Below are 23,656 nucleotides of genomic sequence, written 5' to 3' on the forward strand. Positions count from 1 at the left end.
ACGGGAGCTTCATGAACTATAATAACATTGACGTAAAAAGTATAGTGGTCAATGCATGCGGATTTGGTCACGCTTGCTGGTCTTGGTATGTCGTGCCCATGAGTCACGTGCGTATTTATAAAAGCGCATTTATAAATATAAAAGTACACTGCTTACCATCAGTACTGTGTGTATAAAGGTGTGTTTTGGGACCTGGTGGATTAGTGCTAAAGTTTTCTCCTCCGCTACTATATAGCTTCAAGTACATGAAATAACATTTCCGGAATATTAAAATAGATTTATATCGCACTAATATCTGCTAATCCACGCCTTTACATTCAGTGTAGGATATAGCAAACCCCATAAAGATAGTATAAACGGTTGATAATCCACGTCTTTGCTCTTACTGTCAATTTATTCACTTTTATTCTAGACATGAATGTCACGTATATCATTAATATTCCACCGATCGCTGCTAATCCTGAGCACAAGAAAGAGGAAGCGTTATAGGCACCTGTTGCATCAACCAGCCAACCTGAAAAATCAAAACAAACATGACAAAGAAGAGCTAAGTGTACTGTGTCAAGACAATTATTTTATCTTAAAGGGACATTCAGAGTTCCGTCAATGATGTCAAACGTAATTTATGCCATTATTTTTGCTAGAGAATATTTTCTAAAGTAATCCCTACAAATAAAGCTAGACTTTTTAATGTCACAAAAACAGCAAAGGACGCGAACTAAAACAGCGATATTTCTTACATGAAAATGGTTTAAGGATACGTTTCCATGTCACAAAACTACTGAACACATAATTATGAGCAGTAACTAACAGCGGCGTCTACGTCAACAGGAAGTAACAGACAAGAAAGGGAGAAGGTGGTCATTCAATTTGGGAAAGTGCACGAAATTGTCATTGTGGTATGTTTAACATCATCTTAAATTTGATTTGTTTCAGAACCATTAGAATGATGGTTGAAGTTTTTAAGGATACTTCACCAATTTATCAACATAGTGACTTCGGAAACTTTCACTCAGAATTTGTTGGCCCTTGACGGATCTCTGTTCTCTGGAGCCCGTTTTAAAATAGTGAATATTAAATAATGGTCTTCTTTTGTGCTGCTCACAAGAATGTATCGATATACGTAGATCAAAGTAAACTAATTCTAATTAAGAATCTTAAATATTTTGCAGTTAGAGATTTGTTTCTACGTAATTATCAGGGATGGTAATTTAGTATGTTAATTGCTGATGACGCCATCACAATTTGATACCGATATGGCCCTTTGAGGACAAACGGAAACGGGCTTATTGCAATAGTTTTTTATGCTAATAAAGTCATGGTTGAAGTTAATTTTAACAAATATTATCTGGAAATCACGAACAATTCAAACTTTGTGCAAGTGCATTATCCATAAGAGCTTTCCAACATACATACCCGCACATAATGCACCTGCAGCGTACCCAAGTGAGTCAATAAAAGTTGCGAAACCCACAGCCATTACACGATGTTTAGGACGAAGGATTACTTGAACAATGGTATATATGAAGACTTGTTGAGTACCCGCAGCAGTCCCGTAGACAACGTGAAATACAGTGTGATGCCAATAAGAATTGAAGAATGGATTCAATAAATTTAAAACAGAGCACGTTGCGAATGCACAGGCACCGATTACGCCTCTTGGAATATGAAGAAAATCGGCAATAAAAGTGGGCCCAACTTGCCCAATTAAGTTCCCGATGCCAAACACAGTTGGTAAGATAGCTGCTTTTGATTCGCTTATCCCTGCCTCCAATGCTTGAGGTATTGCATGAGAAACCGGTGCAAAGAATATAAAACCGTTAATGAAGAAAACAACCAGCATAATATCAAAGGAAATGTTTTTGAAAATTGATTTCAGAACAATTGGAACGGTCTCCCAATGACGGCATATTGTCTTCACATATCTATCAGCATGAACGGGGGTGTCTGTTTTTGAAACGAGTTTAATTCCATTTACATCGGCTTCAGAGACAACATCTGCGTACTGCTGCTTTGACACTATGTGTCTGGTATCTGACGTCAATTTAATGCGGCATTCTGAAGATGCTATTTTGGACGACGGCATTGTAGACGATTCATGCTCTGCTTCAATGCGATCAAATGCCGAGTTCTCGTGAGCAACTACATCAGTCAATACTCCGCTTTTACTTAGAAATGTTTCTGCGCGTTTTGGTCTCAACACTGCTCCGCTAATTACCAAGTGAAACGTAATAGCTGAAAGTATCAATATTGCTCCACGCCAGCCGTAGTTTCCAATAAGGACACTTGTCAATAATGGATAGCAGATTTGACCGACTGCACCTCCCGCATATGCCACGCCATTCGCTACGGTGAAATGTTCATCAAAGTACTGACTAATCTTTACGATGGCCGGAGCAAAGACTAGTGCAAAACCCAAACCTGGTAAAACAAAAGATCACGTTAAGGGGGTATATACACCCCTTTGTGCCTATTATTGCATTTTTCCCAAAAATTATAGCACAAGTAAGATATGTATATTATAGGGGCAAGGACTACAACAACTGTAATGAAAATTCAGCAACTCATTTATTGATCAAATATTGGTTTTCCCTCAATTTTTGAGAAAAATGCAAAAATAGGCACAAAATTGGGCAGGGGTGTAGTACCCCTAATTTGGCGAAAAACTTATTAAAATATTGCGTAACCTTAGTTTACTTAGCATTTCGGGATTTGAACTCGTGATATGTAGGACTCAGGAACACGGGTTTTACCATGGTTACCTACTGAGCTATCAATAAAGTTTTTGGCATTGGGGAGAATTAACAACATACTAATCATTTCAAATTAACATTTTTATAAAATAAAGCTATTACCATGCATGATTACACAGATTGTTTAGTATCTTTAGGACAGTGTGCTGGTACCATGGAAATGAATTTTAATAAGCACAATTATTTTTTAGTCCATTTGGCTTCCTCAAGACAGCAGCGTCAGCGTATGATACAAGTGTGATTAAAGAAGATGTATATCTGTAGGGCACAGATACTTCGCGCCGTATGGTGGTGATGCACCACCTTTGATCTCACGTGTATCACCCGTGAACGCTACTGTCTCGAGGAAGCCTAGTAAAATATAGTTCCAAGTGGGGAGACAAATACAGGGTGTCCCAGAAAAAATTACCGAGCAAATGAATTTGGACGTAAATCGAGAAATAGACATCAAAATCCACAAATCTAAACATCAGCGTGTAGCCCATCTTATTCTGCATCATACATGTCAATTTTACTGGAATCGGTTGACTGATTACGATGGAATAGGCAAATACATAACGTATGCGTCTATGCACTTCATTCCAAGTTTAAAAGAAAGATCATTGAACACAATGCGCACTAAAGGGGTTAAATGTCGAAGGGCTTCATGTTTTGTTCTGTGAAACCCTTTTCATTCTTTTTAAACAATCTGTTTCTTTCAAAATATTTAATTCAGATTTGAAAACAACCGGCACGATATTGAAAATGAAAGCTTGCATGTAAGATGATGCTCGGTACTTGTAAATATATTTTTCGTTAATGTTGATATAAATGTTGCATAAAGAATTATTGCATAAAAGAATCCCAGCTGGCTTAAAAAAACTCTCACAGACATTTAAGTTTTTGGAATCTTTCGTAGAAATTGTAATGCAAAGTTTAAATCTTTTAAAACTTTAACATTAATGTTGCATGGTATCAACAATCACACGTAAACTGTAAGTACTTGATCTTTGTCATTCTTGGCTCAAATGTTCTTTGGAAATTTAAAATATCATAACATATGCACAACCTAAAGAATTAAAGTTCAAAGTTGGAAAGCTTCCAATTGCACTATCAAAGTTTTCTCGGACAAAATGTTATTCATCTTCAGTGAAAGCATGAATAACATAACACCGTGGTATTATAAAATAGATAATGTGGACTAAACTTAATGAGATCAAACTTGGAATGAACTGCATTGATGCGCACATTATGTAATCGTTAATGTCTTCGCAATCAGTCACCGGAATCAAATAAAATGTTCGTACGTGATGCACAATAAAATAGGCTATGTGTTACATTTTAAATGTTTTGATTCCAATGTCTACTTCTCGACTTACGTTCAATTTTATTCACTCGGTAATATTTTCTGGGACACCCTGTATAGCGAAATTGATTAGCTTTCATGTTCCTGTTTTATGTACATGAGTACAAACCTATCATAACTCCCCAAGTCAGTATAATTCCTAAGACTGACTCCATCAGCATTGTACCAATCATTCCGAGACCTGCAAGCAGCCCACCAGTCATGACTGCAGCACGGGTGCCAAATATTGTAGCTAATGTACCACCAATCGGACCTGAAAGAAATACATTTGTTTTGTTTAATACCAGTAATTCCAGCTTCAAGGTATTATAAGCAAAATTTCTTATCTCTCATACCAACCTTTGTTTCCGTAGATGGACACCCTTTAACAGATTTGTTGGGTGCACTAAATCGTTCAAATAAGAGCTCCATAGGGAGCACAGTGGCCGAGCGGAACGGGCCTCGACTCATAATCGGAAGGTTGCGGGTTCGAGCCCCGGCGACGCCATCGTGCCATTGTGCTGTGCCCTTGAGTAAGGTACTTTATCTCGATTAATACTCCTCTCCACCCAGGTGTATAAATGGGTACCGGCACTCTTTAATGCTGGGAAGGTAAAATACTCGCTGTGGAGGAGGTGTAGCGATCCCTCTACACAGCATTACACAGAGGAGTCTGGCCCAATCGCCAATGAAAGAGAGATAGGCACTCCGTTCATCGTTTATATACAGGTTCCTCTCCTTAATAATAATAATAAAAGGGATTTATAAAACGCGCCTTACATTGAAAGCACAACCTCAAGCCGCGATGGAAAAAGCTCTTTTTCCGTATCAAGATTTAGCGGATCGAGACGCGCGAGGAATCTGAAGAAGTCCTTGGAGCTCGATCTTAAAGTTCGCGAGGGTACGTATGGAGTGATGAGTTCACTAATGTAGAGAGGAGTCAGGTTTGCGAGGGATTTGTAAACTAACAAAAGCATCTTAAAAAGAATCCGCTTTCTGATTGGCAACCAATGCAAATCTTGAAGGATTGGTTGTATGTGGTCGCGTCTTCTAGCTCCAACAACCAGACGAGCTGCCGAGTTCTGCACACGCTGTAGGTTTGCGATATCAGCGTCTGGAAATCCATAAAGAAGACAGGTACAACTGTCAAGTCTCGACGATATAAAAGCGTGGACGAGACACTCTGTAGTAGTCTTATCGAGGTATTTCCTCAGCTGGCTAATTGACCGTAGTGCGTAAAGGGCTGTCCGACACACATTACTGACATGATTTGACATGGTAAGCTGGTTATCGATGAACACTCCTATATAGGTCTCGTACGCCTTCCACAGGTTTAATGTCAGCAGTACCGACCTGGACAGAAGGTGCAGTCGTTTTGGATTGAAATCGAGACGAAATATGCACAATTTCTGTCTTTTCTGTCTTTGCGTCGTTTATCTTGAGCTTGTTGGATGTTGCCCAAGCCCGAATGTCTGAAACGCATGCTTCAATTGACGCGATGGCTTGTGTGCTAGCGGACGGATCAAACATGATATACACTTGTGTATCGTCAGCATACATCATTCCGCTAATTCCATGAGCATTCAAAATATCTTTAATTGGACCCGAGTACAAAATAAACTGTATTGGACCGACCAGAGATCCCTGCGGAACACCGTAGATTAGAAGATGATTCTCAGAAACAGTCTTGCCAATGACAACTGATTGGTCGCGTTCAGAAAGTTAAGATCCAAACCATTCAAGGGCAACAGGATAGGTTGCTTTTGAAGGAAAATTTAAAAAAAGACACTGAACTGGAAATGTTTAATGCATTTTATTCAAGAGCTTTGAACCGCAAGAACAGATAAAACTTACGGTTTTGAATGACCAGATATGGGTTTAATTATAGGGAGGGAAGCCAATAGATGAATTTTCCAAGGTCTGGTGCGAATCATAACCATTCGTGAAGGTACTTATTCATTGTTATTTATGTTTTTAGTTTTGGTTGATGTAATAGAATATGTTGTGGGCTTTCCCCTACTTGGTCATGTTGGTACATAAAAATTGCTGAATCAGTCAGATAAAGAATCAGTACAGTCATCCCACAATAGAAGCTAACACCAATGCTTCGTCGCCAGTCTTGTGTACATGTACAGACAGTCATCGTTTAAAATACCAGAGTGATAAAAAATATATTACGTCCAATTGCAGTCGACTCGGACGAAATTTGTACACGAATGCTTCGGTCTTGTTTCTGACTACCCCCCCATATACATGGGTTTCATGTAGCTATCAAAGACATAATATATATAAATAGATTTGCTGAGAATTGTTTAGCTTCCTTTTGTCACCAGAGATATTGCCCTGACTCCCATTAAGGGTACCACAAAGGTATTGCCCTGACTCCCATGAAGGGTACCACAACGGTATTGCCCTGACTCCCATTAAGGGTACCACAAATGTATTACCCTGACTCCCATTAAGGGTACCACAACGGTATTGCCCTGACTCCCATTAAGGGTACCACAAATGTATTGCCCTGACTTCCATTAAGGGTACCACAACGGTATTGCCCTTACTCCCATTAAGGGTACCACAAAGATATTGCCCTGAATCCCATTAAATGTACCACAAAGGTATTGCCCTGACTCCCATTAAGGGTACCACAAAGGTATTACCCTGACTCCCATTAAGGGTACCACAAAGGTATTACCCTGACTCCCATTAAAGGCACCACAAAGGTATTGCCCTGGCTCCCATTAAGGGTACCACAAAGGTATTGCCCTGACTCCCATTAAGGGTACCACAAAGGTATTACCATGACTCCCATTAAGGGGACCACAAAGGTATTGCCTGACTCCCATTAAAGGTACCACAAAGGCATTGCCCTGACTCCCATTAAGGGTACCACAAAGGTATTGCACTGACTCTCATTAAGGCTACCACATGTTTTTGATGTAACAATCTAACATCTTACTTGCAACACCTATGACGATCAGGCCCATAGATACCATCACACTTGCCTCTGCCGATGAAGTACTGAATTCTCGCTGCCATTCGACCAAAACGAAGGACTGAGTTTGATAAAACCCTGTGACTAGAAAGCGCATTAGAAAAACACTGGCGACAATCATGTAACCCCATCCACCTTCATGAGATTTCGACGAAGGAAGTTGGCGGCCATTGTCTGCCATTTTATGTGACTGTGTTACGCTGGCAGATTATAGGCCTACCTGATCCGTTTCCCCTTGGTGGTCATTGTATACCATCATGACTGAGTTGCTGGGGATATTATCAGGTTTATCGAACCATTCATTGTCAGTCGACTAGATTCAAATTTAAGTGTTAAGTTAGTATCGTGAAAACCGTTACAATTATTGCTCAAAACAACTTTCCAATCATGACCATTATCGTACTGACATTATTTTGTAAAAATTGTAGAGTTTCATGTGTGTCAAGGATACGGGTGATAAACGCAATCCTGTGGCGTGATATCGAGTTAATACAACACTCAAAAGATAACAATATAGTTAACAAAGATTCAGCCTTTCATTCAAATTGTGCACTTAAATGGAACATTTGGCATATTTGCAGCATCACAAAGGTCAATACCTGTAGGCGATTACTTAAAGCAATAATGTATGATCTGGCAAATTCATGTTTTTCAACTTATTATTTAAGTAATAAGTTATTTTTGAGCCGAACTAATAAGGCAAAAGGAGAAAATAGCTATCATATACATATCATAACTCTTTCCTACTACTCTTACGTCAGTTGATCATGTTGACAGTGATATGTTTTTATCTTTATGCATGCCAAAACATCCATTCTACCTTTACACGTATTATGGTCTGTTCAGCAGTGTCAGTGTCCATTCTCAAGGTCTGCCAAATATCTTTATACTTAAAGGAGTATTTCGTGATCCTAGCATCCTCTTTTTATGACATTTTTCAGTACATATCCACGAAAAAAGCATATTCCCAAAATTTCAGTTGATTCCGATTTTGCGTTTGCGAGTTATGCATAGACAATACGTTGTAATTTCGTTCTGGTGCACCAGAACGAAATTCAAATTTCGCGATATCTTTGCTAAACGAATTAATCTGCAAGAAATATTTTGTACATAAACATTATGTAGCCAGAGTATTCCAGTGATATAAAAATCTCAACTTTTTTTTAGAAAAGTGGGGGGATGAGGCTGTGGATCACGAAATGCCCTTTTAACATCTGGTGATTCTCTATTGCGATTGCTTCTTTTCAGTGTGTTAGAGTCATAAACTGCGTTTGTTCTTCATGTTCTTTGCACATTTACAATCCAATTTGCATACTTTCTTTGCACAAGCTGTTCGGTTGATCTTCCATGGTCTTCGCCAATGCTATTGACAATTTGTTATGGCAAAGTCATCTGCAATCCGTTAGCATTTGACATTAACGTTAATTCGTTTTCTCTCTAGGTTGGATAAACTTCGCCCATTGCCAGATTGCTGCTTTGGAAATCTGAAATATGTATCTTTCAAGTCTTGCTCTTGTTTCTATTCTTACCTCTTTGGAAAACATCATTATTTATGCGTATTTGGGTAGCTTTGGGTGGTGGCATATATGCGTAGATGTCATAGGATGCAGATGTAACATTAATTTAGTCCTATCTTTCTTATTACATCAATAATCATTATGCTCTATGGAGCCAAATGCCTTTCGGTAGTCTACGAATTCATGAAATAAATCTATGTGGTACCAATGAATTATTCTAATGAATATATATTAGTCTCTTAGACATCTATGGCGGAAACAATATAGCCTTAGCCACTAAAGCCCTCTTGAAATACAACCCTCTTGCGTACGCCTAGTGGTCTCCTTTATCAAAAGGTACTAAAATAAGTACCAACACATTCTCCATATGACGTTACTATGCTTTGAATAAGTTTAATTGGCTGTGAGCAAAACATGAATAAGAGGGACCTTATGAAGGTAATAAGCGGAACGTCATCAGCATAATGAATGGTATCACAAGCTGATTTATCAAGCGATTATAAATAAAACAGGGACAAGAATGGATCCATGTGGAACACTGTCATTTATCGGCTTTTTGCTTGACGCCCACACATTCTAATTCAAATTCACATTTCTTGTGGGTTATATAAATCAAATTTACAAAAGTTACAACAGAATTAGTACATGAACTACGTTCTTTGCTATTTACTTTGCAATGCCTCAAATTCCAGCTGGCCGTTCATATTTTAGGCATTCAAATATAATGGCAGAACAACGCGACTGTAAATGAGCGATATTGTCCATGTGAAGGATCGAATCAGCATAGTTTACGAGGTGGATAAAATTGAAAATTAAATGCTGAATTTAGATTTTCAGCGTTCAGCGAAAAAAAATGAATAAATAAATAAATTGATAAATAATAAATACATAAATAAAAAATAAGTAAATAAGTAAATCAATCAATCAATCAATCAATAAATAAATAAATAAATAAATAAATAAATAAATAAATAAATAAATAAATAAATAAATAAATAAATAAAAAATAAAAAGAAGGTCTGTTCTTTGAATTTTTATACGCTCTCCCTTTTGGGATTGAGCACTTTATTCAAACGATAGTCTAACTTGAGTAAAATGTTGTAAATAAATAAATAAATAAATAAATAAATAAATAAATAAATAAATAAATAAATAAATAAATAAATAAATAAATAAATAAATAAATAAATAAATAAATAAATAAATAAATAAATAAATAAATAAATAAATAAATAAATAAATAAATAAATAAATAAAATCGTAACTATCCGGGAAACACGTTATTCAGAACAGGTAGAGTTTACAGTTCCGTTGCTAGCGACGAGCGATTGCCCACCCAGATTGTAGCCTCCGGCGATTTAAGTATCTACTATATATTTTATTGGTCGAATAGAGAAACTAGAAAATCAATCACTGGTAATACCCGTTTTAAGGGAGCGATCGTTATTTATGGCAGGGGGTATGGGCATTTTGAGGGGGAACCCGAAATTTGTTGTGGTCTTGGGGGGACGCGAAATATTTGGTTGAACCAGGAGGGGGATTGTTAAATCTTAAATGGAGAAATTCGGGAAAACAAGGGGAAAATCCGATAATTTTGAGCGGACGTGACAGGGGAATGCAAAATCCTCCCCGCCGTAAATAACGATCGGTCCCTTTAAAAGATACCGGTCCATGGACTTCCATAGATCGATCGATCAGACATGGCCTGGCATCGCTGTTGCTATGGACAGCGATTGTCCATGTTTTTTCTCGCTCAATGGAGTATTGATATAACCAGTGTCCTTTCTGCATGACTGCATTTTACATAAACAAACCAAAAAATAAAAAAGGTTACTGTTGTCATGGTCGTAAGTAGCTTGTAGGCTAGCATGATGAGCTAAAACTGAGTCTATATTTGAACGTTTTAAGTTTTTGTTTTACCACTCTCTTTGACAATCAAGTGTAAAGCAGAGCTACTCAACCAAACGCAGGTAAGTCCCGGAGGTAAGTGTGATGGTTTTTTAATGTCATCGTCATTAATTTTCCCAGTGTCAAATGGGGCATAATAGGCCTATATGGCAATATAAAACCATGGAGGTATATAAATAAATTTATATACCTCCATGATAAAACCATGTATACCGGGCAATATACCAGCGGTAGGGGCCTATATATTTTACAGAAGGGCTTATTTTTTCCATACTTGATTTCAAGAGATGTTTATTTGATTTCATACACTGTTAGAAATGTTCCGTACATTTTACGGGAAAAACCTGACAGTTCTATTGCCAACCTTTTCCCGTCAAAACGATGAGTTAACAAGTATTGTACCGTAAAATGAGCATATTATAGGCCTATTGCCGTAAAATATATGGTATGCGGTATAATGTACGGCAGAAAGCCCGTATTTTTACGGTAAAATTTACAATAAAAAACAGTAAAATTACAATAAATTATATGAAGTAGTCTTTAAACACAATTGCCAAGACAAATACGGCTATTTTCTATTTGAAAAATGTGGATGATGCAACACATTACAAAATAATCAAATTTAACCGTACTAACATCCCAGCAAAAACAAAAACGTTTTTAAAACGTTTTAAATAAGTTATATTTTGGATTTTGGTTTAGGTAAAAACGTTTTAATAACATTAAAATGTCGGGTTATATAAAGGTCATGAAATCGTTTTAAAACGTTTTGTATGAAAACACACTACAACAAAATTTTTAAAATGTTTTCGAAATGTCATTGTAAACTATTTTTGCAAACATTTCTGGCCAAATATTTTGTCAACACTTAAATAACATTATGTTAAAATATTTGCACCCAGCAAACACAGAAATGTTCTTAAAATGTTTTTTACAAAACGTTTTAATAACATTTAAATGTCGGGTTATATAAAGGTCGTGAAAACATTTTAAAAACATTATTGTAAATATTTTGGGCAAACATTTTTTTGCAAAATATTTTTTCAACCCCCAAATAACATTCTGTTTAGAATGATTTGTACCAAGTTTTCAAAAATGTTTTTGGAATGTTATTAAAACGTTTTTATACCCTTTATATAACCCGACATTTAAATGTTTTCTGTAAAACATTTGTGTGTTTGCTGTGCAGTAAATTACCACCAAATGTTATTTAATGTTATGAAAACGTTATACTATTAATGTACCCTTTATATAACCCGACATTTAAACGTTTTCTGACAACCTTTTATAACATTTTGCGAATGATGTCGAAAGCGTTTTGTGTTTGCTGGGATGCCTATTTGTAGAGAAATAATAATTCAGTTTCGGGTTCAGTTTACGGTAAATTACCGTAATATTTTGCGGTTTGTGCCTTAAAAACGGTGATTTCTAAGAGTGTATGTTTTCCAGTAGGTAAAATGTTTTTCAACCATAATTCAAAAGTGCTTATTTTTAGGGACTTATGCGTAGGCCTAAAACATGTTATATGTCACACATCGATTTCATGTATATAAAACAAGGTCTAATTGAGGAACCGGGTCAATATAGGGCACATTGTTGTCTGGCAAACACAAAACGTTTTCCAGCAAACTTTTAGGCCTGAATGTCGCGTTAGTCTGATAGGGTATATACAAAACGTTTTAATAACATTCAGAACACACCTTTGTAAACTTAATGCAAAACTTTGTAACAAATTTTTTGTTTGATCTTTTATGATCTGAAGATGGGAAGTGCGGCCAGCGGACCAAACGGAGGAGGAGGTGATGAAGCAGCACCAGGAGGAGGAACAGGAGGAGGACACAAAGAGTCACGTGCAGAGCCGATAGGAAGTTCGTCATCGACATCATCGGGAAAACGCAGCCTTGTATATGGTTATGGTGGACGTAGGGTTGACTTCGCGGCATTTCTTCACAGAGAAACAAACACAACCAAGGATAACAATAAAAATACCACGTCACCATCCCAGCCAGCTAAAGAGGAAACTTGTAAACTACCCAAGGTAGGCAAAATGGAGTTACCAACTCAAAGTCCCTCAGTCATGAAAATAACTATAACTCTGTAGCATAGGCCTGGGGAAGCAGAGGCTTATCCGAAAGGGAGGAGGAGAGGGCGGGGCACTTTTAATGACTATACGGATATGCTCCACGGACATGCCGGAAAGACCCCTGGCTTACTAGACCATGGAAGCTCCAAATTAGCCCTAAATTTTTACCAACACAGAGCGTTGACACTTTTAACTGACAGAATTTATTATTTTCATTGTTTCGAATGCGATTTTTTAAAAACAGAAAGCCCGGCAAGAATAACAGTTCTCAACTGCCGAACCCAATACGCAGCTCAGTCAGGTCCCAGAGATCCACCATTGCAGGCCCATGGAGAGCATTATACCCACCAACAAATTATGATGTGCCCTGAACCTATTATAATAAATCCTAATCCTAGCCCTATACCCCTGGAAGCTAACCCTACACTCTAATTTCGTACTATTCAGTTTTTTGAATAGAACCCCTACTCTTTTATTTTTAATCCTGTAACTATTCGTTTGATGTGATATATTTTCTATTGATCATTACCAACACAGATAACCATAGTAGATTTTACAACCAATTCACAACCATAGGCTTGAATTAAAGTTTTAACTTCAACACTACACTATTTTTCGCTCACCTGGAACGTTTTCACTAGTCCGACTATCGTCTTCAGCAGATGGTAATGCTGTGAAGATATCTTATCTACAATCGGGATATCTCTCATTGATGACGTCATATGATTGACAGAATGACGTCATAGGATGTTACGATGATATCCCGATTGTAGACGAGAGGTGAGCGAAAAATAGTGTAGCGTTGAAGTTAAAACTTTAATTCATTTTATCTACCACTACGTATGAATATCCACTCGTATAAGATAATAGGCTTGTTTGTACTCATTTTAATGCATTTTTCATGCTGATTCCAAATATTGTCATAAAAATTTACATTTCTGAATTTTTAGAATTTTTAAAGAAATTTGAAGCAACTTGTCGTTTGCAGTCGACGCCCGCGTGGAGATAGGTTAACATGATTATAATTTTCCAATTTCTATTTATCATTGCCGGCACAGATAACCTCAGTAGATGTCACAACCAATCTTTGGAGAAATCGTGATGAGCATCACACGTATGAATACGATTCACAAGAACTCATCTTACGAAGAGGACAGAGGATGATTTAAGCACTTCCCAGCAAGTCTTGCGGTTAGCACAGCTGTGTGAGTGAACACACACCACTGCCCGCCCACTGCATACACACGTGCATGGTTAAATTTGAATTTGGACAGATATATTTACAATAAAAACACCTTCTAAAGGTTGGTCGATTTCACATGTTATGTTATCTACAGAAGGTGTGGATTATCCTTCATGCATACATCACTTTAGATCTGAAATCGACCAACTAATAATGACACACGGGCAATTCTAAAACAACATCTTTTGCACAGAGTTCAATGGGATTTGAAAAGTCAAGTGGCAGTTGAAACTCTAGTGATAACACTTTTACAGTGCATGATGGGGCTTCCTTAAATCATCCTCTGCGAAGAGGACAACCATTCTTGTTTTCGTTTACATTGGAGCGTCCATACGATGGAGAAAAAGATGAGATTGCTCTTGAATTTAGCACAGGTATATTAATAATCTACCTTTGCTACATGTAGTTCTTTTTTTTTTTTTTTTACTCTTTGCTCCATAAGGGACACACCTTGGGACACGAAAAATCCACGGTCCAGACCAAATGCGTAAGCCAGGCTAGTCTAGCATATAAAAAGCATGATGATGTCTATCAAATATTGAAAGGATCAAAAGTATTAAAACATCTTAATGCATATAAGATATTCTGATGTGTTATTACATCAAATTGAATTGTGATGTAATTTGTACATGAGACTATTTTTATCCAAAGCAAATGTGTTTTTTTCCTGCCAATAGCGACGAGTTCAGCTTAAATACAAAGCTTAATTCTTGGGGAACGTCAGGGAAATATGACATGACATCGCACGGTTAGGCATACAGGCTGATTTGTTCCCAGCAAACACAAAAATGTTCTTAAAACCGAATTCAAAACGTTTTAATAACATTTAAATGTCGGGTTATATCATGAATTTGAATACGTTTTTAAAATGTTATTGTAAAACAATTTTGGCAAACTTTTTGGCAAAATTGTTTGTCAACAGTTAACGTTTTGCATCTCGTTTTCAAAAATGTTTTATGAATGACATAAATCGTTGTGGGATTTCTGGGGTACTTATACCATCATTGTTTTCTTACCTTACTTTCAGGAAAGAAACCATCACTTACAAAAGGAACTCGAATTATATTTACCATTACACAAGAAATGGAAGAAGGAAAGTGGTGTGCAACCATCGATAAAATCGAAGGAAATCAGGTCGTCCTGAAAGCGCAAACCTCACATAATTGTCCGGTTGGTCGCTACAGTATGTCTGTCATCATCAAATCAAAGGAATCGAAAGAAAAACAAACCCTCAATTGCGACAAGTCAATATACATGTTATTCAATCCATGGTTAGAAAAAGATACAGTATACATGGAGAAAGAAGACGAGAGAGAAGAGTTTGTCTTAGAGGACACTGGATACCTTTGGTACGGTAGCTATAAGCAGATAGGGAAACGACGATGGAATTTTGGACAGTTTGAAGATTCCGCGTTTGAGGCAGCAATATATCTGCTTCAAGATCATAACGAAGCTCTTTCAGATGCAGATCGCGGTAATCCAATCTTAGTGTCACGGTCAATGTCTGCTGCTATCAATGTCCAAGATGACGGTGGTGTTCTGGTTGGTAGATGGGATGGCGAGTATGGTGATGGAACAAGACCGACAGCTTGGAACGGTAGCGTTGCCATTCTTGAGCAGTACATGAAGGATAAAGACCCCGTTCATTACGGCCAATGTTGGGTATTTTCGGGTGTGCTTACAACCATCTTAAGAAGCCTTGGAATACCGGCAAGAAGTGTGACCAACTATGCCTCAGCTCATGATACAGACTCGAGTATGACAATAGACAAGCACTTTGACGAAAGAGGGAGTCAATTGAGTGGATGGATAGTGATTCAGTATGGAATTTCCACGTGTGGAATGACTGCTGGATGGCAAGACCGGATTTGCCTCCTGGATACGGTGGATGGCAAGCCGTTGATGCCACGCCACAGGAAACTAGTGAAGGTAAGCTTAAGAGAAAGAAGAGGTGGTATTTGGCATGGAGGAGTCTGGCCCAATCGCCAATGAAAGAGAGATGGGCACTCCGATCACTGTTATACAGGATCGTTTCCTTTATCTATTTGGCTTCTTTTGGGATTCAAATTTAGTGAGAATAAGGAAATTGATTCTTGTTGTGATCCTTGCAAAAACAGATTTGCCAAAATCAATGTTGTTCCTAACCTGCGCCTTCCATGCGCAATATTCACCCAAATCCGCTGATTCTTTTTGAGTGTTATTGTAAGAATCATATCCGATTCTCGAAAAGGTAGATGATTAGCCCTTGAATTTTCAACGTAAGCCTGCATTTATACTACGCGCTTTTCCCAACGCATCACAAAATGCGCTCTATTTTCTAAAAAGCTATCGCTCTTCACTTAAGCGATGTTGTATGAATTCAGCTTAAAATATCAAATATTTTGGATAATGAAATAAATGCATTATACTCTCGATTACGTCATGGTTATAGCTAATTACCAAACCATCAGATGCAAAATTTTAAACGTATATTATTTCCCATTTCCCAAAGGTATTTTCCAAGCGGGACCTGCTTCTCTTAACGCCATCAGACAAGGGCATGTGTACCTACCCTACGATACTCGTTTCATCTTTGCTGAGATTAATGGCGATATGGTTTACTGGGAAGCCTCCGATGGTGACTATAACCTGGATAAACTTCGCTGTGAGTCGTCTTCTGTTGGACGAGGTCTTTATACGAAATCTGTTCGACAGAATACAGGGGAAGACATCAAAACACAATATAAGCACGCAGAAGGTGAGAACTGGAATGCTTTGCCAATAAAAGCGCGCCAATTAGTTAATATGTAGGCCTACTAGTTCTGTCCATATTGATTAGGAGATTGAATAAGAGTATGAAAGTATGAAACTCTCCGTAATGTCAAATTAATGTCAGAATCGGAATCCCTGTAATCCCTGCACTCGACTAAGCCGAAAAATTGTCTTTGTACATAATATATAGGTGCTCTGGTTCCAAATTTAATTTTTCAAAATGGCGCCGGCGGCCATCTTGGATTTTGGCCTCTAGCGAAAAAATGCCGGGATCTGTGCGAGGGACATGGGGCTATTTTTTTTTCTAAATTGTCCATAGAAGTCAAATCAATTGTCAAACCTTACTAGCAAGAGAATGTCACAAAATTGATGTTTTGGACCTATCTAGAATGTAATTAGCCTCTCGCCAGCTTACGCAGCCTCGTGGCACATATGCGTGTTTTTTTTTGGTTATGTGCATGATATCAAGGATCTTTGATGATATTGAGATTGGGTGATGGAATGTAGGTACATATTGTTGTTTAACAAAAAGAAACAAAAACCGAGATAATAACACATTTTGAAGTAAAATGTCAATTGACCTTAAAGGATCCTAGCATCCTCTTTTGATGACATTTTTCAGTAGATATCCACGAAAAAAGCTTATTTCCAAAATTTGAGTTGATTCTGATTTTGCATTTGTGAGTTATGCATGATTATGTGTATTACACTGCTCCATAGGCCACTGTTGTAATTTCGTTCTGGTATGTATACCAGAACTGGTATGTATACCAGAACGAAATTTAAATTTGACGATATGTTTGTTAAACGAATTAATCTGTAAGAAATGTTTGGTACATAAACATTTATGTAGCCAGAGGTTTCTAGTGGTATAAAAATCTCAACATTGTTTTTGAAAAAAGTGGGGGATGAGGCTGTGGATCACGAAATGCCCTTTTAAATACCAACTTTATTATTATTTTGGTTGTACGATTATATTGTTTATGTTGCAGAATCTTTTCATTCTTTGCACTGACCCACGAGGATTGTTGTGATCCCTTTAAAGGAATAAACAGTTCTAAATTATGACCATTATACCGTAAATAATATATTATCATATCCATGTGATTTCAATTAGGTTCTAAAGAGGAACGTTTGGCCGTTGAGTGCGCTGTACAACACGGTACCAAACCAGATATCTATCGCCCTGATGGTCCCATATTTGACGATGTGATGTTTGAAATCGATACCGAAGATAGAGTCTACGTAGGGAGCGATTTTAATGTCAAAATCAAACTGACCAATCAGAGTAGGGAGGAAAGGAACGTTACGTTGTCTGTTATTGTGCAAGTCTGTTTTTATACTGGTAAGTCGGAATGCTCTGTGAACTTTATGAATATATTAAGGGAAATCAAGGGGAAATGAGCTGAAATGGAGGGGAGTTGTCAAAGATCCGAATATGATTGCAATTTACACAAATAGCACTAATTTGGTCGTAATCAAGCTGAAAAATTACGAAACCTTTTGTTCAAAAGTCCCGATTGTCGGTGTTATGTCAAGCCAATGCCTCAGAAAGCCGGAAATACCGAAAAGGCTTCACAAGGTAGACGCACAGAGGAAAGTAGCTGTATAGGCTACATGGTATAAGGGCTAATAGGATATAGGTCCTCGTTTACGCTGTTTTCAGACTGAACGTACGGTTTGAAGAACTCCAGGTCCTCGTCACCCGGGCCTCGTCGTCGTACACGATGCCCTCTTTGTGTCGATGTAACTCACACCACCCACACAGCCTCAGCTGCCCCACACCCCACCCATCCAGCAATTAACGTTAGCTATAGAGGGGCTGGTGTAGGACCCCCGTTTCGAAGAACCGTGTCTAGGTCTTTATCGCCCCGGGCCTCGTGGTGCATGTATAACGATATCATCCTCTTTGTGTTGTCATTATGCAAGTAATAGCAATGCGTCCGCACCCATGCATAGCAACACAGCCCACCCACACAGCCCCAGCTGCCGATCACACCCCATCCAGCCAGCCAATCAACGTAACTAATTACCCATCCGCAGATACACCAACACCCCACACAAAACAGTGTTCTATGATTATGTGAAGTAAGAAGAAACAGGCATCACGTATTCTAGAACAAACTGGACATTGAATTACAAACTCACATACCATGCTAACATGCAGAAGTTAATAGACTCTGAAAATATATCCTTTAGATATCCGGGACTTAAACCTGGGACCTTATATGTGCAGGGCACATGCTCTAACTGCCGAGCCACAGGATAACCCTGATCTCATACACTGGGATGTGCGTTGTGTGTTCTGTTAACCTGACCGTTCAATCATTTGGTTCGAAGCCATGTTTATCAGGGATCCCCCAGCTGTAGCTCAATGTTTCTTCCTCCACTTTAGTTCGTAGGATATTAAGAAATGTGAATGCCCAGAGTGTACTGTGTAAGTTTTCCAGTGTATACTGTAACTGTGAGTCTCTTACTCAGTGTTCTATTTTGTATTCTGTAAAAGGTGTTCTTGCTCAGAAAGTCAAGATCGAGAAAAAAGAAGTAACCCTTAAAGAAAACAGCACAGTAGAGAGCATTGTTCACGTCACAGTGGAGGAATATGTGGATAAACTGGTCGACCAATCCGCCATGAAGATATTCTTTATGGGCAAAGTCAAGGTAATCTCTAAACACACCATAAAAAGTAATTATTCCCCTTAATTTCGAGACAATATCTAAAAATCTATGCATCAAATTTTAAAATAGAAATTTGATAAATAAATAGAAACCCATTTTAGTTCTGCAAATTTTGATGATACCTCATTGTATGGATAGCTCGTAGCCATGATAACTTTTGGAAGTCGGAATTGAAAAATGGTGCAATCAAAACCGAAATTCTGACAAAATTATGACATATAGCCCGATATGATGTGCTTAAAGTTGGTAAATATCTTTCGTCAGCGAATTTGAAAAGCATGAAAAGCAAAAACGTTGACCCCCAAAATCTTACACTAGAAGCCTAAATGTCACACTTTAGTTTAACACCAGGGTTTGAAAAAAATACAGTACCAAGCATTACAGTTGACCGAGAAAATTAATTGTGAAGTGAAAAGGTGTAACTAAACATTTTGTTTATTTCAACACCTAATTCGATCGTTTCAAGCGCCTAATTAAGTGACTGCCCAGCAAACACAAAAACATTTTTAAAACCTTTTAAACAGGTTATATTTTGGGTTTTGGTTTAGATAAAAACGTTTTAATAACATTAAGGGGGTAATACACCCCTGCCCAATTTTGTGCATATTTTTGCATTTTTCTCAAATATTATAGCGCATTGGGGACAAATAAGATATGTATATTATAGGGGCAAGGACTACAACTAACAAATTTTATTTCAGCACAGACAACAGTTGTGGAGTTGCAGTCAAAAATGAGGGGAAACCAATTTTTGATCAATAAATCAATAACTACTTGCTTTGAGTTGCTGAATTTTCAGTACAGTAGTGCACTGTAATATACATATCTTACCTGTCACCAATGTGCTATAATTTTTGAGAAAAATTCAAAAATAGGCACAAAATTGGCCAAAATTGGTGTAGTACCCCCTTAAATGTTGGATAAAAGTTAAGAAAATGTTTTAAAACGTTTGTATGAAAAGACAATACAACAATATTTTTAAAATGTTTTCTAAATGTTATTGTAAAATATTTTTTACAAACATTTTTGCCAAATATTTTGTCAACACTTAAATAACGTTATGTTAGAATATTTGCAGTACGTTATCAACCGGGTTATCAACAAATGTTTTTGAATGTTATGAAAACATTTTATACCCTTTATATGCCCTTTATATAACCCGACATTTAAACGTTTTCTGGCAACCTTTTCTAACCTTTTGCGAATGATGTCCAAAATGTTTTGTGTTTGCTGGGTGAGTGGGTCTCGTTTAACAATAGGCATCGACTGACTAGCGTTCAGCCTGCAATGGGTTAGGGACAACTTTTCCATCGGCATCTTGTTTATTCAAAGGGTCACCATGGCAACACATTTTGGGCTATTAAGACACATGAGGCATCAACGTTTGCGGAACAAAAACTGGGTTTCTTTCTGCTATTTCAGTTCTAAAGTATAATGCATAGATTTTGATTTATTTTATGTGATGTGTTTATCTACGCATTCCTCGCCGGCGAAGTGACGTAATAATGGTTAACTACCATAGCAATAGGTTAAAACAATGTTTGAATATACCGCGCTGCACGTTCACGCGGTATCTCTGCATTGAACCATATCATACTGATCACTCGCACCTGTAAGTTTAGTATCTTTGAAAAGAGCGATATTATATTCAATACTATGATTGCAGACATACACAGGTGATGAGTGCAACCTGCTTGCAGTGCAGCGCGATATATTCAAAATTGTTTTCTCCTATTACTGTGGTAGTTAATCCGATTTATTACGTCACTTCGCCGGCGAATATAGATGAGTTGACATGTGTTTACATTTGATACGCCCTCGGTGTATGTTGGTCAGAAATTTAAAAACAAATACCAGGCAAAAACACTATAGTTTGCATGGAAAAGTTGAAATAATACTAAAAATTTTATCAAACTTCTTTAATACAACTAAGGTTTTAAAAGTTGGGTTTTGGAAAGATTGTGACATGTGACATCATAGGTCAACTCAACAACTCATCTATACAAATGGTGTCATTTCTATTGGCACAATTTAATATTGCTGAAAATTTGCCTCAATTTGTGGAATATGATATCTATACAATGTACAAGCATATTGGGGTTATTGTGTCCTGAACATGTTTGCTCTAAATTCCCAAGATTACAAAGTTTATCTAGGCTGACGAGGGTCAAATCCAAGGTCAGATTAAAAATTCTTAATTTAAAAGATTAAAATTGAGCTGTTTGAATTAGATTACCATTTTTAATCTTATAGATTGATTTTAATCTTATTAATTCAAATCCATAAGATTGACATTTAAAAGCTGAGCATGGATTAATCTGGGATTTAAATAAATACTAATCTAAGACTAAGGGGGCGGGAGAAGCAACTATCAGGGGGGGGCAAAAGTTGATGAAAGTGGTCAAAAATGGGCTAAAAGTACAAAAAAGGGCATAACCTAAATAGCACGGCGGCAAGCATCTCACACAGGGGGGACAAAACTTCTCACAGGGAGGGAGGAAACACCACTGTATCAACAAGAAGCCTGTTTAAAATAATTACTGATTACTGGTGCACTTATTTGTCATTAGGAAACTAAACAAGTTATGGCTAGCCAAGACGATTTCCGACTCCGTACTCCAGACGTTGATCTCACTGTATCAGAAACCAAGGTTACTATCGGTCAGGAATTCACTGCTAAAATGGCGCTGAAAAATCCACTCCCACGGACACTCACAAATTGCTCATTCAGCGTGGAAGGCGCTGGAGTTCAACGTGCGCGGACCATTTATCTCAAGTAAGTGCATGCAATCATACAATAAGCCCGTTTGAAATATGGCGGGCACAAAAGAAGAGGGCGTATTTTGATTTGGGCAATCTTTTGTCTGCTGAGAAGCATACAAAAGATTACCCAAACCAAAGTACGCCCTCTCCTTTTCTGCCCGCCATACTTCCAAAAAGAAGGTTTATTACTGACTTGATTTATGCCCGGTTCAAACTTCTTATTCGACGTGGAATATTCGATGCAATTCGTTATCATTTTATTTATATCATGAGTTCTATTTCCAGGTTTACCATTTTACTTGTAACAAAATGTTTTTTGACGTAAAATCGGTGATAGGTTTCGGAGAAGACATATGTGGACACGTTTTCACTAAAACCGCCACTGAAGTTGGATAATTTTGCAAAATTGGGGTCCAATTGAAGCCATTTGGTGTATCATTTTACACATTTATACCGGGGGCGCGCGCCTCCTCCGCCCCCTCCCCCTGGATCATACCGGGGGGCTCGCACCCCCCTTAGCCCCCCGGATCTGCCGGTGTCATTTGTTGAAATCGGTTGAGAAATAAAGAAACGGTGACCTAAAACCCAAAGAGGAACGAAATCAAAAATTTTTATTTTAAGGTTCTAATCAACTTTTAAATTTGTATCTTCCTTAGGATGGAATTCGGATCATCATATCTTTATTTCTTGACCGATTTCAATGAATAATGTCTTAATTCTGAGCTAAAGATGCAGCCATATTGGCTGCTACTTCTAAAATTGTAACACATCTGTCGTTGTGTAGGATTTTTTGCTGTCTGCATTCTTCTTGAATTGAAAATGTATTTTAGAATAGGAATGTTGGGGTGGTTGCAATTTTGATCGAATTTCCCATTAAAAGTTATTCTACGATGGCCAATTTATCATAAAAAAGGATACGGCAGTAACATACCTATGAGTAACCTACTATTAACTTTTAATGCAATTGTTTTCAGTGATGTTCCACCTAATGGTGAAGTGAAGGAAGAGGTGACCCTCAAGGCACGGAAACCAGGAAAGAGAACACTGGTGGTGGATTTCGATTCAGATCAACTCTCACAAGTCCATAGCGATATCCACTTTGAAGTTAGCAAAGGATAGAGGCGGTAGATACGGCCACGGTTTGAAAGAAATCAATTCGCTGTGAAGCATTTTATTTTTAAGTTAATAAATGCGAATCACTTGTTAGGAGTGAAATTGTACAAAATAATGCACGCATACTGAGATTTTGATGCGTCTAATGTACAAGCCCCGAAGAGGGGAGTGCATTACACGCATCAACATCTCAGTACAAGTGCATTAGACCCATCAACGTCTGAGTACAAGTGCATTATTTTGTACAATTTATCGAGCAACACGTAATGCACATTTATTAACCTATTTCATATACTAGAACATAGCACGTAATATTTGCTGCTTTTATAACAAAATTATCACTAAGTATGGTGGGATATAGAACCAAAATATAAATATAAATGCATCAACCCGCCCGAAAAATGAATTAATCCTACGCAACGTGAACGCCGGCAGGGAGCACTGCGCGTAGTACACAGAGTGCACATTATACACGATTCATACACTCCTAAATTACTAGCCGTGCATAAATATTGTACAATTGCACGGGC

At 37.7% G+C, this 23,656-nt stretch overlaps 2 protein-coding genes across 2 annotated transcripts; one reads left to right on the forward strand and one right to left on the reverse strand.

Moving 5' to 3' along the window:
• Positions 1–7,489, reverse strand: LOC140166399 (monocarboxylate transporter 13-like). Its single transcript, XM_072189854.1, has 4 exons — positions 7,034–7,489; positions 4,208–4,351; positions 1,417–2,421; positions 1–514 (listed from the first exon to the last, which is right to left on the reverse strand). The coding sequence occupies exons 1-4, from the start codon at positions 7,248–7,250 to the stop codon at positions 318–320; spliced, it is 1,563 nt and encodes a 520-aa protein (XP_072045955.1). The 5' UTR covers positions 7,251–7,489; the 3' UTR covers positions 1–317.
• A 2,913-nt stretch (positions 7,490–10,402) lies between these two features.
• LOC140166402 (protein-glutamine gamma-glutamyltransferase K-like) lies at positions 10,403–23,613 on the forward strand. Its single transcript, XM_072189857.1, is given in 11 exon segments — positions 10,403–10,569; positions 12,257–12,532; positions 13,636–13,722; positions 14,107–14,194; positions 14,848–15,621; positions 15,624–15,749; positions 16,312–16,557; positions 17,689–17,916; positions 19,078–19,232; positions 21,821–22,026; positions 22,988–23,613. Coding segments are annotated over 10 exon segments (2,331 nt in total). The 5' UTR covers positions 10,403–10,569; the 3' UTR covers positions 23,133–23,613.
• Positions 23,614–23,656: the final 43 nt, after the last annotated feature.

This window comes from Amphiura filiformis, chromosome 12 (assembly GCF_039555335.1).
Source record: "Amphiura filiformis chromosome 12, Afil_fr2py, whole genome shotgun sequence".
NCBI lineage: Eukaryota > Metazoa > Echinodermata > Ophiuroidea > Amphilepidida > Amphiuridae > Amphiura > Amphiura filiformis.